At 38.6% G+C, this 13,041-nt stretch overlaps 1 protein-coding gene across 2 annotated transcripts; it reads left to right on the forward strand.

Annotated features, from left to right (window-relative positions):
• Nucleotides 1-4,493: 4,493 nt before the first annotated feature.
• On the forward strand, nucleotides 4,494-12,317 carry LOC121981398. 2 transcript variants are annotated; one of them, XM_042533891.1, is made up of 6 exons: nucleotides 4,494-4,918; nucleotides 5,021-5,830; nucleotides 5,925-6,043; nucleotides 11,687-11,739; nucleotides 11,821-11,865; nucleotides 11,939-12,317. In XM_042533891.1, the coding sequence occupies exons 1-6, from the start codon at nucleotides 4,498-4,500 to the stop codon at nucleotides 12,042-12,044; spliced, it is 1,554 nt and encodes a 517-aa protein (XP_042389825.1). In that variant the 5' UTR covers nucleotides 4,494-4,497; the 3' UTR covers nucleotides 12,045-12,317. The 2 variants fall into 2 exon arrangements, with proteins under 2 accessions (XP_042389825.1, XP_042389824.1); XM_042533890.1 differs by lacking the exons at nucleotides 11,687-11,739; nucleotides 11,821-11,865; nucleotides 11,939-12,317 and adding an exon at nucleotides 6,121-7,135.
• The last annotated feature ends 724 nt before the right edge of the window (nucleotides 12,318-13,041 follow it).

Here is a 13,041-nt window from a genome sequence, read left to right on the forward strand (position 1 = left end):
TGCCAAATAGACAAACAAGAAGGTTGTCTGCTTGACCTCAGGTTATGCATTGTACCTCTTTTTAGTTCTGCACTTTTCTGACTCATATCTGTTAACTATAATGACTCCTCTATTAGATTAACTGATGCAGACTGCAACATCTCCTGTCACACTATATTACATAGTAACACACTTTGGATTCTTTGAGATCAGCTTGAATTATATTTGTCCACATTGTGGTAGGAAAATTAATAATCAGATAGAACATAGACAACTAATGAGAATTCAGCATACATTTTGGCACTTTTTCTGTTGTAGCACACTTTTAATCTTTATCCAGCATGGCTTCAAGGGTCTTTGGAAGCTTCTCCTATTAGGAATGAAATAAGTATGACAGTCTCAATGCTTAAGATATGATGGGAGTCATCAACATGCTTATCCATTCTTACAAATGCATAAATGAATTTTGACAAAGATTAATCCTTCCCTCTTCTTCAATTCATCGAACTATCAGCATCATTGGTTATTTATTCTATTTATTCGTTCACTATGAAATAGACCTTAAATCATTGGTGAGCTCCTCAAAACAGCTAATCTCTTCTATAGAAAGTTGAGAGAACCATTTGAGTATTACTTCACTCAAATTTATTGGAATATTCGACACATTAAAACATCCGAGATCTTATACTAGGATATATGGGTCCAAAGCCAGATTATATACAATGTCGAATCTTATTTGTAACTGTAAGAGTCTATTTGCATCTTTTTAATATTCATTGGGTTGGTGGCCATCAACAGTAAAATGGCCTTGGCAATCATAAGGTTTTTGGTTTTGGGGAATATATTCTTCAACACATTATACCTCTTCACCTCTCTTATGAGAATTCAGCTTGGACATTTTGGCACTTTTGCTGTTGTTGCACACTTTTTTTCTTTATCCAGCATCTCATCGAAGGACTTTTAAAGGTTCTCATATTAGAAATGCAATAATTGTGACAACCTCAATGCCAATAAGATACAATGGGATTCATCAACGTATCTATCCATTCTGACAACTGGGTTAATAAATTTTGGCAAAGGTTAATCTTTCCCTTACCTTCAAGTCATCAAGCTGTCTCCATAATCATGTATTCATCCATTCCCTACGTAATAGCCCTTAAATCATTGGTGGACTCCTCAAAATAGATAATCTCTTCTGTCGAAAGTTGAGAGAACCATTTGAGTAATTACTTCACTCAAAGTTATATTGGAATCTCAATGCATTATGGCATTTGAGATCTTATACTAGGATAATTGGGCCCAAAGCCAACTTATTTACTATGTTGAGTCTTATCTGTCATCATAAGAGTCTATTTGCGGCACTTTAATATTCATTGGGATGGGTGCTTCTGGGATGCCTAAGTCAGGGCACTTTCAACGCATGTTTCTTTGTTGTCTTTACTGGATCATACCTTACCCAGTTGTCCTCTTCTCAATTGTCTAGATACTTTTACCCTTCCCATTTAGCTTTCATTCTCTAGCTCATCTTCAGAATTTCTTCCATCATTTCTCATGCTTGTTTACTTATATGTTCACTTTTAGCTTCTTGCATTCGCCAAACAGTTTTAAAAGTAAGCATCAACATCGTGGACATCAAGGTTCCATAATTCTCAGTTGTCATGTCAAGCCATCCAAGCCACCTTGGATATACATATATGTTCAGACTTTGCCACCACTAACTTCTGCCAATGCAAGAAGTTACCTTTTTAAGTACTCTAAGTTAGTTTTGATATGGTCAATTTAAATAAGTTAGGTTCGTCAGTTTTGATGCCTTGAATCTGAGTGTGCAGGAACTTAGGAATACAAGAAGTCGAGCGAAAGACGCAGTGAATGAGAAGGATGTTACAAAAAGCGAGTCGACAAGCTCGATGCATCAGAGAGACGAGGAGCTGCGGAATAGTACACCGGTGGACAAAAAGGGCGTGCGCGGTACATCCAAGGAATGAGAAGACGAGGAGGAAATCTGCTCGAGGAGAGCGTAGAAGTTGGGTTTAGGTAAGCTCAACTCTGGACTACCGGAACATCACCCAAGAGAGTGCGAGGAAAAGAATGGTCAACATTGTAATTGATCATTCGAATATCATTTGGATGAACAATGCTCGAAGCGCTTCAAAGTGAATTGGAGACGCCTTGAGTACTAGCAGTGCTTCTGCCAATTTCGGGACCCGAGGTGCCTTGGATGAACAGTACTCGAGGCGCCTCAGTTGTTTAGAGGCATCTCAGATGAACAATAGTCGAGGCGTCTCCGATCAACCAAGGCGCCTCTATTCGAGCAGAGTCATTGGTTGACCGTTGCACATCGAATAAAACTTTATCTAGCTAGAGGTGCCTCCAACATTTGAAGCGCTTCCAACATTCGAGGCACCTCTTCCAATGCCACGTCAACAAATGATAATTTTTTCTAGAACGCTATAAATATCACCCTGGAGCTAAGATTCAAAACAACAATCACTGTAACAACTTTCTTAGCCATTTGTAAGCTTTCAAAGTCTGTAAGAGGCATAGTTATCAAAAGCGCTCGCTTCGCTCGCTTAAGTGCAAAGCGAAGCGAGGCGCAACCCTTGCGCTTCCGAGAACGTGGAAGCGCAGCAGGTTTAAGAAGCGCGCGCGTCGCTGCGCTTCGCTCGCTTCCGCTTCGAGCGGAAGCGAGCGAAGCGCAGCTCTTCTGCGCGACCCTAAAAGATTCCTTTTTTGTTTTACATTTTATTTAAAGCCCTAATTAATCTCTTTAAACCTGTCTCTTTGTCTCCCGCGGCTGTTCGTTGCATCCGCCGTTGCTGCAACTAGACGGATTTGTCGTGGCTGCTTCTTCACGTGTGTTGCTGCTTCTTCACGCGTCGCCTGCAGGTAAGTTTTCAATTTCTGTTACTTAAATTCAGTTTGAAGCATCCTGGTCATTCTGTGATCGCCTCCGGCGGCGTCGCGGGATGCCTTCGGCGGCGTCGGAGGCGTCGCGGGAGGCCTCCGACGCCTCCAACTGCGTCGTGGGAGGGCCCTGACACCTCCAGCGGCGTCGCGAGTGGGACCCGACGCCTCCAGCGGCGTCGCGAGAGTTCTCCGATGCCGGAGGCTTCCTGCGACGCCGCCGGAGGCTTCTCGCGACGCCTCCGGCGACGGCTCTGGCAGCGTCGCGGGCATCGCGATGGCGTCGCCGTGGTCAGACTCGCGTGAAACAGTGGAAGGAGAAAAAGTTTGATTTTATTAAATCAAATTCAAATATATAAACAAAATTAAAAATATAAAAAAATTGATAAAGTTTATTAATTCATATAAATTTAATTTAAAGATATAAAAAATAAATTAAAATTTTAAAAAATTTAATAAATTGCATTAATTTATATAAATCAGATTTAAATATATAAAGATTATTTAAAATAAACAAAAATCTAATAAATATTATTAATTCTAATTTCTAAATCAGATTTAATTATTTAAATTTTAATTAAATGTATCAAAAATATTTTAAAAATCTAATAATCTTATTAATTTTAAACTAGATTTAATTATTTAAAATTTAACCTTAATATTTTAAAAAAAATCTAATAAACTTTATTAATTATAAATCAGATTTAATTATTTAAACATATAAAAAATATATTTAAAATAAAAAATCTAATAAATTCAATTAATACATATAAATCAGATTTAAATATATAAAATATATATAAAAAATAAAAATCTAATAAATATTATTAGCACATATACATCAGATTTAATCATTTAAATATATAAAAAATATATGTAAAATAAAAAATCTAATAAATTTTATTAAGACATATAAATCAGATTTAAATATATAAAATATATATATTTAAAATTAAAAATTGTAATTAATTCGTATAAATCAGATTTATATTTTGATATTTTTTTACTGTTTTATATTGTTTTACTTATTGATTGTTTATTACTAATTGCAGCGCTTGGCTCTTGATTCTTGAGTTAACCATGTCAAATATAACAATTTCATCCACTCGAAAAGATATTGCTTGGAATTATGCAACATGTTCAGATCCTAAAAATCCAAATGTTGTCAGTTGTATTTTTTGTGGTAAAATAACAAACGGTGGAATTTATCGACACAAGTTACATTTAGTCGGGGGCAATAGAAATGTGAAAGCTTGCCCGAAATGTCCTGAGCATGTTAAAGAAGAAATTAGAGAGTTTATGCAAAAAAAGAATAATTTGAAGAATCAAATGGATGAAATTCCTCATTCTGATGATGTTGATAATTTGGAAGATTTGGAAGAAGATGAAGAAGATGATCATCAAACTAAAGTGAAAGGGAAACGACCAATATCAGATTCAAGCAACCATCCTATGACCCAAGGTAAAAAGTGTAAACAAACCGGGCCTATTAATCTTTATTTTATGAAAGATGTCGATGAAATTGTCAAACAAAGACGTGCAAAAAGCAAAGGACAATTTGATGAAAATAAAAAGAAGTTAAGAGATATTGCAGTTGAGAAATTTGCAAGATGAATGTATGATGCTGGGATTCCCTTCAATGCTGTTAAATATGATTCTTTTGAGCCTTGTATTGAAGCTATTGGACAATTTGGATCTGGGATGAAACCTCCATCATATCATGAAGTGAGGGTTAAGTATTTGATGAAGGAGTTGGCAAATACGAACTCACTTCTCAAATCCCATGAAGAAGATCATGCTAAGTTTGGGTGCACAATCATGGCAGATGGATGGACAGATAAAAAGGGTAGGACTCTTATAAATTTTTTGGTGAATGGTCCCAAAGGAAGTGTATTTGTTGAATCAGTTGATGCTTCAGGCTATTCTCACACAGCGGACAAAATGTTTGAGTTGCTTTCTAAATTTGTGTATCGCATTGGAGAAAAAAATGTGGTTCAGATTGTAACAGATAATGCAAGCTGCAATGTCAGTGCAGGTAATATTTTAAATTTTTGTTAAATATTAGTCTGTTATTTCCAAGTTCCAATTAATAATTGAATTATATTTTTAATTTTTTTGATTAAATATTTTTTTTTAGGTCGTCTTTTGGAAAACCGATTTCCACACTTATACTGGACTCCCTGTGCAGCTCATTGTTTAGATTTGTTGCTTGAGGATATATTCAAAATTCCTCATCTCAGAAAATTGCATGAACGGGCATTGATGGTGAATGGTTATATTTACAACAGATCACAAGTATTGAGCATGATGAGAGAGTTTACTGGACAGAGAGACATAGTAAGAACCGCAAAGACACGTTTCGCAATCGCTTTTTTGACTTTAAAGCAGTTTCATGTACAACAAGCAAATCTGAGAAAAATGTTTACATCTGAAAAGTGGGCAAATAGTCGATTTTCCAAAGAGGTCGCAGGAAAACGTGTAGCAGAAGTGATATTGATGCCTTCTTTTTGGAAAAATATGGTTTTTGCATTAAAAGTTGGTGGTCCATTGGTAAAAGTATTACGGCTGGTAGACGGTGAAAAACGATCTCCTATGGATTATATTTATGAGGCAATGGGCAGGGCCAAAGAAGCTATTGCTGCATCATTTAACAATAATGAAGAGAAATATCGTAGCATTTTTGAATTCATTGACAAAAGATGGAACATTCAACTGCATCGACCTTTGCACGCAGCCGGATATTTCTTGAATCCAGAGTGTTTTTACTCAAACCCTGATATAGAAAATGATACAGAAGTGATGGAGGGCTTGTACAAGTGCATATCTAGATTGGTGAGAGGTGAGGATTTACAAGATAAGATCACGAATCAATTGGAAAAATACAAGAAAGCAGAAGGACTTTTTGGTTTGCCAATGACTATCCGACAAAGAACTTTAAAATCGCCAGGTAAATTTATAAATAATATATCGTGCAATAATCAATATCAATATTGGATGGTAATAAAGTTAATCTTATAATTTATATGTTTTTGTTTTTCAAGCTGATTGGTGGTCTTCTTATGGTGCATCAACGCCTGAATTAAAAACATTTGCAATGAAGATTTTAAACCTCACGTGCTCTTCTTCAGGCTGTGAACGTAATTGGAGTGTTTTTGAACATGTAAGTTGAATTTTTTTTTAATACATATTAAAATTTATATCATGAACTTAACCTTTTACTTTTTAATTTTTTTGTAGATACATTCTAAGAAAAGAAATAGGTTGTCTCAACAACGATTGAATGATTTGGTATATATCAAGTACAATAGAGCTTTGAGGAGAAGATATGACATGCGAGATAAGATTGATCCTATTACTTTGTCAGAGATAGATGATAGTAATGAATGGTTGTTGGGAAAATTGGATGACAGTGATAAAGACGATGATAATGATTTTGTCTTTGAAGGTGAAGATTTGCGTTGGAGTGATGTAGCACAAGCATCTGGGGTTGGTGAAAGTGCATATGGCTTTCGATCTCGAAATACGTCTTCTTTAAAAGGGACATCATCATCTGCATTAGCAAAAAGAAGGCAGTCTTCAGCTCAAACTAGTCTTGTAAATGAAGAAGAACTTAATCTTGATAATGAAACTGAAGAAAAAGATACTGATAGATACAAATCAAGCGATGAAGCTGATGACATAGATTTGGACAATGAAGATGAAGAAGATGATTATTTTGATATTTAATATTTCATGTATCATATTTTCAAAGACTTTTAATTTTCAGTAATCTACAACTTCATCAAAGAATATTTTTTTTATGATTATTTGGATTTTCAAAGACATTTTGAAAGTTTTTTTAATAGATATAATAGCCCTTTTGTTTATTATGTTCTTTTCCGTAAAGCCCCCGCTTCGCCTTGCGCTTTGCACTTTAAGCCCCAAGACCTTGAGCGCTTTTTTGCGCTTTGCGCTTTTGACAACTATGGTAAGAGGCTGCTCTGCGTTTACGAAGGAGATATTTTTAGTGGCGTTTTTTCAACTGTCTTGGATTAACAACCATCTAGGTTGTAACCAAGTAAATCCTTAGCCTTCTTACTCTTTTGGTTTATGTTATTGTTTTTATGTTAATTACTTGGTTGAATTAATATTGTATCCTTGCTAAGTTGAAAAGCAAGAGATTTGTCTAACTCATTTTTCAGGGCTATTCACCCCTACAAAAAAAAGTGGACCAGGGATGGACCATTTGCAATTGTGGTCAGATCGTGACCACGATCCGGCCGCAATTGGTTGCGATCCCTCCCTGGGTTCCACCCGCGTTATAGTTATTGGTGCAATATCTCCTGGGACAGGTTGACCAGGTTGACTAAGCTTGAGTTGGCTCAAGCTTGAGTCTTGATGTTTGGATTTTGATGTTTGACAATATGTAGAGATTGCAGATGCAATCGTCCGTTTGGGGAGATTGTTGGTGCAATTTTCCTCTAGTCAAGGTTGACCAGTTTGATGTGAAGAAGAGTCAAGGTTGACCGGATACTTGACTGGGAAAGTCCTAATTGGAGGTTAGGCAAAGGCAAGTCTTGGTGAGTGAAGCCAGGCAGTTGGAAAGTTCCGGTGAGTGAAACTGGGCAGTGGGAAAATCCTGGTGAGTGAAGCCAGGTGAAAATCCTAGTGAGTGAAGCTAGGTGAAAGTCTTCGTGAGTGAAGCTAAACAGTTAAAAGTTCTGGTGAGTGAAGCCAGGTAATTGAAAATCCTAGTAAGTGAAGCTAGGTGAAAGTCCTGGTGACTGAAGTCAACAGATGGAAGTCCTAGTGAGTGAAGCTAGGCAAATAGAAAGACCTGGTGAGTGAAGTCAGGTGCGTGGAAATTCAGGGTGGGTCATGGAAGACCGGACACCTGGTGTTAGGAAATCCAAGTAGGAGTGACCGGATACTTGGCACAAGGAAATCCAGATGGGTCAAGGGTGATCGGACATCTAGTGGAAGGAAGTCTAAGTGAGTCATGGAGGACTGGACACTTGGCACGAGACGAAAAGTTCAAGTGACCAAAGGTTGACCGGACACTTGGCACGAAGAGAAAAGTCCAAATGGGTCAAAGGATTGACCGGACACTTGGCGAAGAAGTCCCACAAGGTCAATGTTGACTGGATGCTAGGCATGAGGAGTTCCAACATGTCATGGTTGATCGGATGTTGGATTTGGAAACCCTTGAGCTTGAGTTAAGCAAGTCAGATGTGGTCAATCGATCAGCCGATCGATTGGGAGAGTGTTGCGATAAACAGCAGCCCAATCGATCGACCGATCGATTGAGAGCCTGGATTGCGAGCACAGAAGCCTCCCCAATCGATCAGCCGATCGATTGGGCACCGTCAATCGATCGAGCAATCGATTGGGGTTGGATTTCTCGCACGGACGCGAGAAAGATGAATCGATTGGTCAATCGATTTAAGCTTCTCCAGCGAGAGCACTGATGCGCTTTGAATCGATCGACCAATCAATTCAAGCCTCCCCAATCGATTAAGATATGACCATTGCGCAGTTAGTGAGCGATAGATGGCTGCGATTGCATGGATGTGACGTGGAAATCGATTGGGAGTAAGCCTAATCGATTGGGAGCCCTAGAAATGTCAAGTATAAAGCCGTGGCGAACTTTCTTCTCCGATAGAATTCTACTCGAGCCTTCCTTCAGCGCGCACAATTCTTCTCCCCTACTCACCACCGGACTGAAAGCTTGGAAGAGAAATGTTGTTGCACTTTCCAAAGGGTCCAGAGGCGCCTTCATCAACAAGAGATCAAGCAAGAACAGGTTTTTTCACTTGGATTCTTGTATTTCTTCTTGCGTGTGTTGTATCTTGTTGTGTGAGTGTTGTACGAGGTTTCTCCATCTCCGGTAGTTACCGAGGAGTATTTTCTTAGTGGAGTGTGTGTCGTGTGTGGATCCTTGGATTAGTCACCTTTTCTTGAGGTGGATACTAAGTAAATCCTTTGTGTTAGCGTTGTGAGTGTTGCTTCGAGTTCTATCCGCTGCATATCATCATCACGGAGCAAACCAACAAAGCGCGATGAGCTATTCAACCCCCCCCCCCTTTTTTTTGCTACAAATCGACCCTAACAATAGTTTGGGTTGAAGCGGGTGGCCGGAGACCGCTAGCGATGGGCAAGTGGCCAAGCAGCCTGGCATCGAGCGAGAGGCGGCTTCCTGCCACTCGCCTCGACCCAAACTCTAACCGGGGGGGACGGTGAACCCAGAGAGGGATCGCAACCAATTGCGGTCGGATCGCGGCTACGATCCGTCTGCAATTGCAAGTAGTCAATCCTCTAATCCACTTTTTTGTGGACCAGGACACCTAGGCTCCTAGCCGGCTGCCAACGGTCCAACAACCTTATCATGGATGATGAAATGTTGGCTTCCTATCTGCCGCCCAAGGGAATACATTTTGAGTCATTCTAGTAGGGGAGTTAAGCCCCATGTCCCTATGTGTTTTTCTTTTTCGATTATGGTCTTTCCTTATCCAATTCTTGACCATATTTCCATGAAGGATGACAAACTGTTATGGTAATATTACAACAGCAATCAACTAGGCCCATCCAAGAGGAAATTAAGATTATGTATAGAAGAATAGGGTGTCGCAGAAATTTGATATGAAGTCAGTTGAATTAGCCAAATTCCTTTTCGAGCTTTTATAGTAGCTCTAAATAAATAATTAGAGTGGAACTTTAGTAGTTCTTTGATTCAAGAGTTTGGCCTCTTTCCCTACCCACAAGGGTGAATTGGAATTGGTTATGCTCTGTTTCCTTCAAAGTGTGGATCCATAAGGGAAAGGAATCCCTACGGTAAACACATCTTTCAAACGAAGGAAGAGAACAGAAAAGAGAAAGAAGAGGAGAGGAATGAATCGCATGAAAAGCCTGCGAAAGGAAGAGGGAAAGGAAGAGAAAACGATGAAAAGGAAGAAAAAATAGCGAAGGAAAAAAAAACAATGAAGGGAGGCACTAGAGAGAATCGACTGGATGCTCTCGTTCTCAGCCGTCGGTTCCCTGAGTATCTTCGTCCTCGTCGCCGCTGCACTCGTTCTCCTCGTGCTGCCGCTCCTGCACTCGGACTTCTACGGCCTCCTGGTCCTTCTGAGGTAGACCTCGCTGGCCATCGTGGGGAGGAAGGAGGGAGGGTTGTGCGATTGTTTTGCCAAGTTGATGACTGTTGAATGCTTAATGATCGCATGTTTAGAATGGATATTAATTAACAAAAGTTGACTTAAAAAAAGATGAGTTTCCGTGTCTGGAGCTTTCTACATAAATTCCGTATGCAATATGCTTAGCAAGAAATGACCGGACTCAGAGAGGAAAGGAATCTCCTCAGCGAAAAAAATCCTTCAAAGCGAAGTCAAAGAAAAGAAAGGAAAGAAGATGGAAGATAAGAGAATTCACAAAAAGAATGAAGGAAAACAAAAAGCCGAGCGGCCGCACAATGCCACCGGCGCGAGGTCGCGTTGTGCCGCTTGCGGCCAGCCGCGAGCTACGGCAGCCACTACTGGCTCACAGGTGGTAACGCTGGGATGGCGACAGCCTGGTGGAGATGCGACAAAGAGGAAGAGAAGGGCATACCTTCCTATTTGGGCGGATGAAAAATAAGCCAAAAAGTGATCCGCTGATGGATTCGTAAATCCATCTGTCCTTTATTTAATAAGGAGTAAACGAACAGATGAGTATGTTGGCACTGTCAGTCCTTATGCATCTTCACTACCTGTGCCCTGATTCACAATGTTGCTATTGCTTTACTAAACCAAGTGAGAGAGTGTGCTAGTCCTAGGTATGCATGGTGTCACCTGATATGCCTGTATTAAACACAGAATAAATTTAGCCTTCATGGCAAGATTAGTCTCCTAAATTTAACATGAATTTTCACCTTCCATTATAAGTTTGTGGTCATCTGAACAAACAAATATACACATATGAATCATTCTAGATCCATTTTGGATTTATGGAAAGTTTATGGAAACTAGTTGGTAATGATTTGGAAAGATTTTTTAGCTACAATTACTGGAGAATCCTGCTCTTTGATCGCATGATTAATTCACATATACGTCTGTCATATTTGCTTCTTGCTTTGCAAAATGAGGCAATCCAGTGATTCTGGAAAAATACAAAAGAAAATAGAATCATGCACGTCATTTAAAATAAACGTATACTTTCAATTTGTCTCATAATCATCTTACTTAAGAAGGTGTACCTTCCTCTCCTTCTGTTAATCAACTTGCAGTTTGCAGTCAATAATAAAAGTTGATTACCTTAAGGCTGGCTTGCTGCCACTATGTCATAGGATATGATATTTTGCCATATTGGCTTTCCTAGTGAAACTATTCTTATCAATGGAGGACAATTTAGATTTCTGATAATAATGACTTTCCTGGAACCAGGGACCTGAAAGTGGCATTTCACAACAATATTGTTTTACTTCGTAGCTGTAGTCTGTAACACAGACCAGTCAAATATTAACTTTCTTATTGTCAACTATAGACACTAGCCAAGGAATATTTTATTCTGTTTCACCCTTAATATCACCTCCACTGACGTTCAAAAATAGACTTGACTACTAAAAGAATCCATTTCATGCATTGACCCGATTGCTTCAAAAATTTCCATAATAATATTGTGTAATTCACAAAAGAAACCCCCAAAATGACTCTTTATAGCTTACTAGGAGACTGCATCTGCATATCATCAAACTAGGCTGTTGGAGTTTAAATGTACAATGTAATATTCTGTCTATCTTCATAAGTAATCAAAAAAACTAAATCTTAAAGTGATTATACCCGTGTGGATGCAGATGGAGCTAAATGAACTTGAGAGGACGGAGACTTCTGCTGAAGCATGCAAGGAGTAAAGTGCTGCTGTTTCTATATCCTGAGTTGTCATTTTCGTACCTTGTATTAACAACCCTTTAACTGGTGGAATCTGCAGAGTTTGCTCTAGCACAGAAGACAAATCCGATGCTCTTCTTCCTGTGTGAGTTTCAAACATGCACTTTCTTTTTTTCAGTATTTTTGACGATCCGTTGCCCTTGCTTCCTTTTTACCAGTACACCAGGCCCTGAGAATCCTGCATGGCACCGATGGTTCCAACGAGTCCGTAGTTCTCAAAGTCGTAAGTGGTGGACAAACAAAGGCTCTTCTGATTCCTCTTAACACAGGTGTTACCCTTGCTGATGACTCGTTGATAATCAAAACGTACAGTCACCACAATTTGAAGTGTTTCCAAACTGCAATTGGTTGTGTTGATAAATCATTTCACCCTCATCAAGCGGGAGCTGCAATTGTGATAATGCGCATGTTGTTGTGGTGTGGGGAAAAAAATATGATCAATATCAAATTTTTGTTATGACAATGATGTTAATTCAGAGACAATTGGTTCTTTGTGCAAACATCTACACAATTCAAAATGTGATTATGTATCGATAATGCATCTTCTTGCTTTGGAATGCTATCAGAAAGAAGTGAGGTATGTTTAACTAGTAAAATTAGTTACATTCTAATAGTGATTAGATTTCCCAACTCTCAGATTAGCTATTTGCATAGGTATGTTTATGATCATATACAATTGCCAGGCTGACAAAAACCTGGCAGGTCAGTTTCCAAGCGTTCCTAACAAAAACTTATGTTTACGCATTTAGGTATGGTTAATTATTATAATGGAATTCCTACCTTTTGTGGTTATGAGCAACGACTAGTACTAACGCTGCGTCAATATTCTTGCCTCATTGGCCTGTGTTGCTGATTGCTATTATAAGGCAGAGAAGGTTGAAAGTGAGAAGCTAGCTTTCTAACAATTTGATTTCGAAGTTCTGCACCAAACACTAAATTAGAAGTCCCACCTTATCATTAATTAAGTCCATATAAATCGTTTTCAATATACATATAGTATGGGGCCTTCATAAAAATTTCTCTCTAGTTTCAATTCTTCAACTACACCTTAAAGTTTCAATTCCCAAAAACAAATACGGCATTTTACCCAAAGACGTAGGTAGAGTATACTATTTATCAAAAAGACGTATTATACTTTTACAAGTACCAAAAGGCATATTACAAAATGTGAAATTCCTTTTAAACCCCTCCTGCCAACATCATATTTTCCCATCTCATTTTTCAATGTTTCCGAAGCACATTTGAATTGTTTAGATTTAAA

The sequence above is a fragment of the Zingiber officinale genome, chromosome 5A (genome assembly GCF_018446385.1).
Source record: "Zingiber officinale cultivar Zhangliang chromosome 5A, Zo_v1.1, whole genome shotgun sequence".
Lineage (NCBI taxonomy): Eukaryota > Viridiplantae > Streptophyta > Magnoliopsida > Zingiberales > Zingiberaceae > Zingiber > Zingiber officinale.

Coding starts and splice junctions, on each gene's coding strand:
- LOC121981398 (XM_042533890.1), top strand. CDS start 4,498: ATGTATGATGCTGGGATTCCCTTCAATGCTGTTAAATATGATTCTTTT. Junction 4,919..5,020: donor AAGCTGCAATGTCAGTGCAG/GTAATATTTTAA, acceptor ATTTTTTTTTAG/GTCGTCTTTTGGAAAACCGA. Junction 5,831..5,924: donor AAGAACTTTAAAATCGCCAG/GTAAATTTATAA, acceptor TTGTTTTTCAAG/CTGATTGGTGGTCTTCTTAT.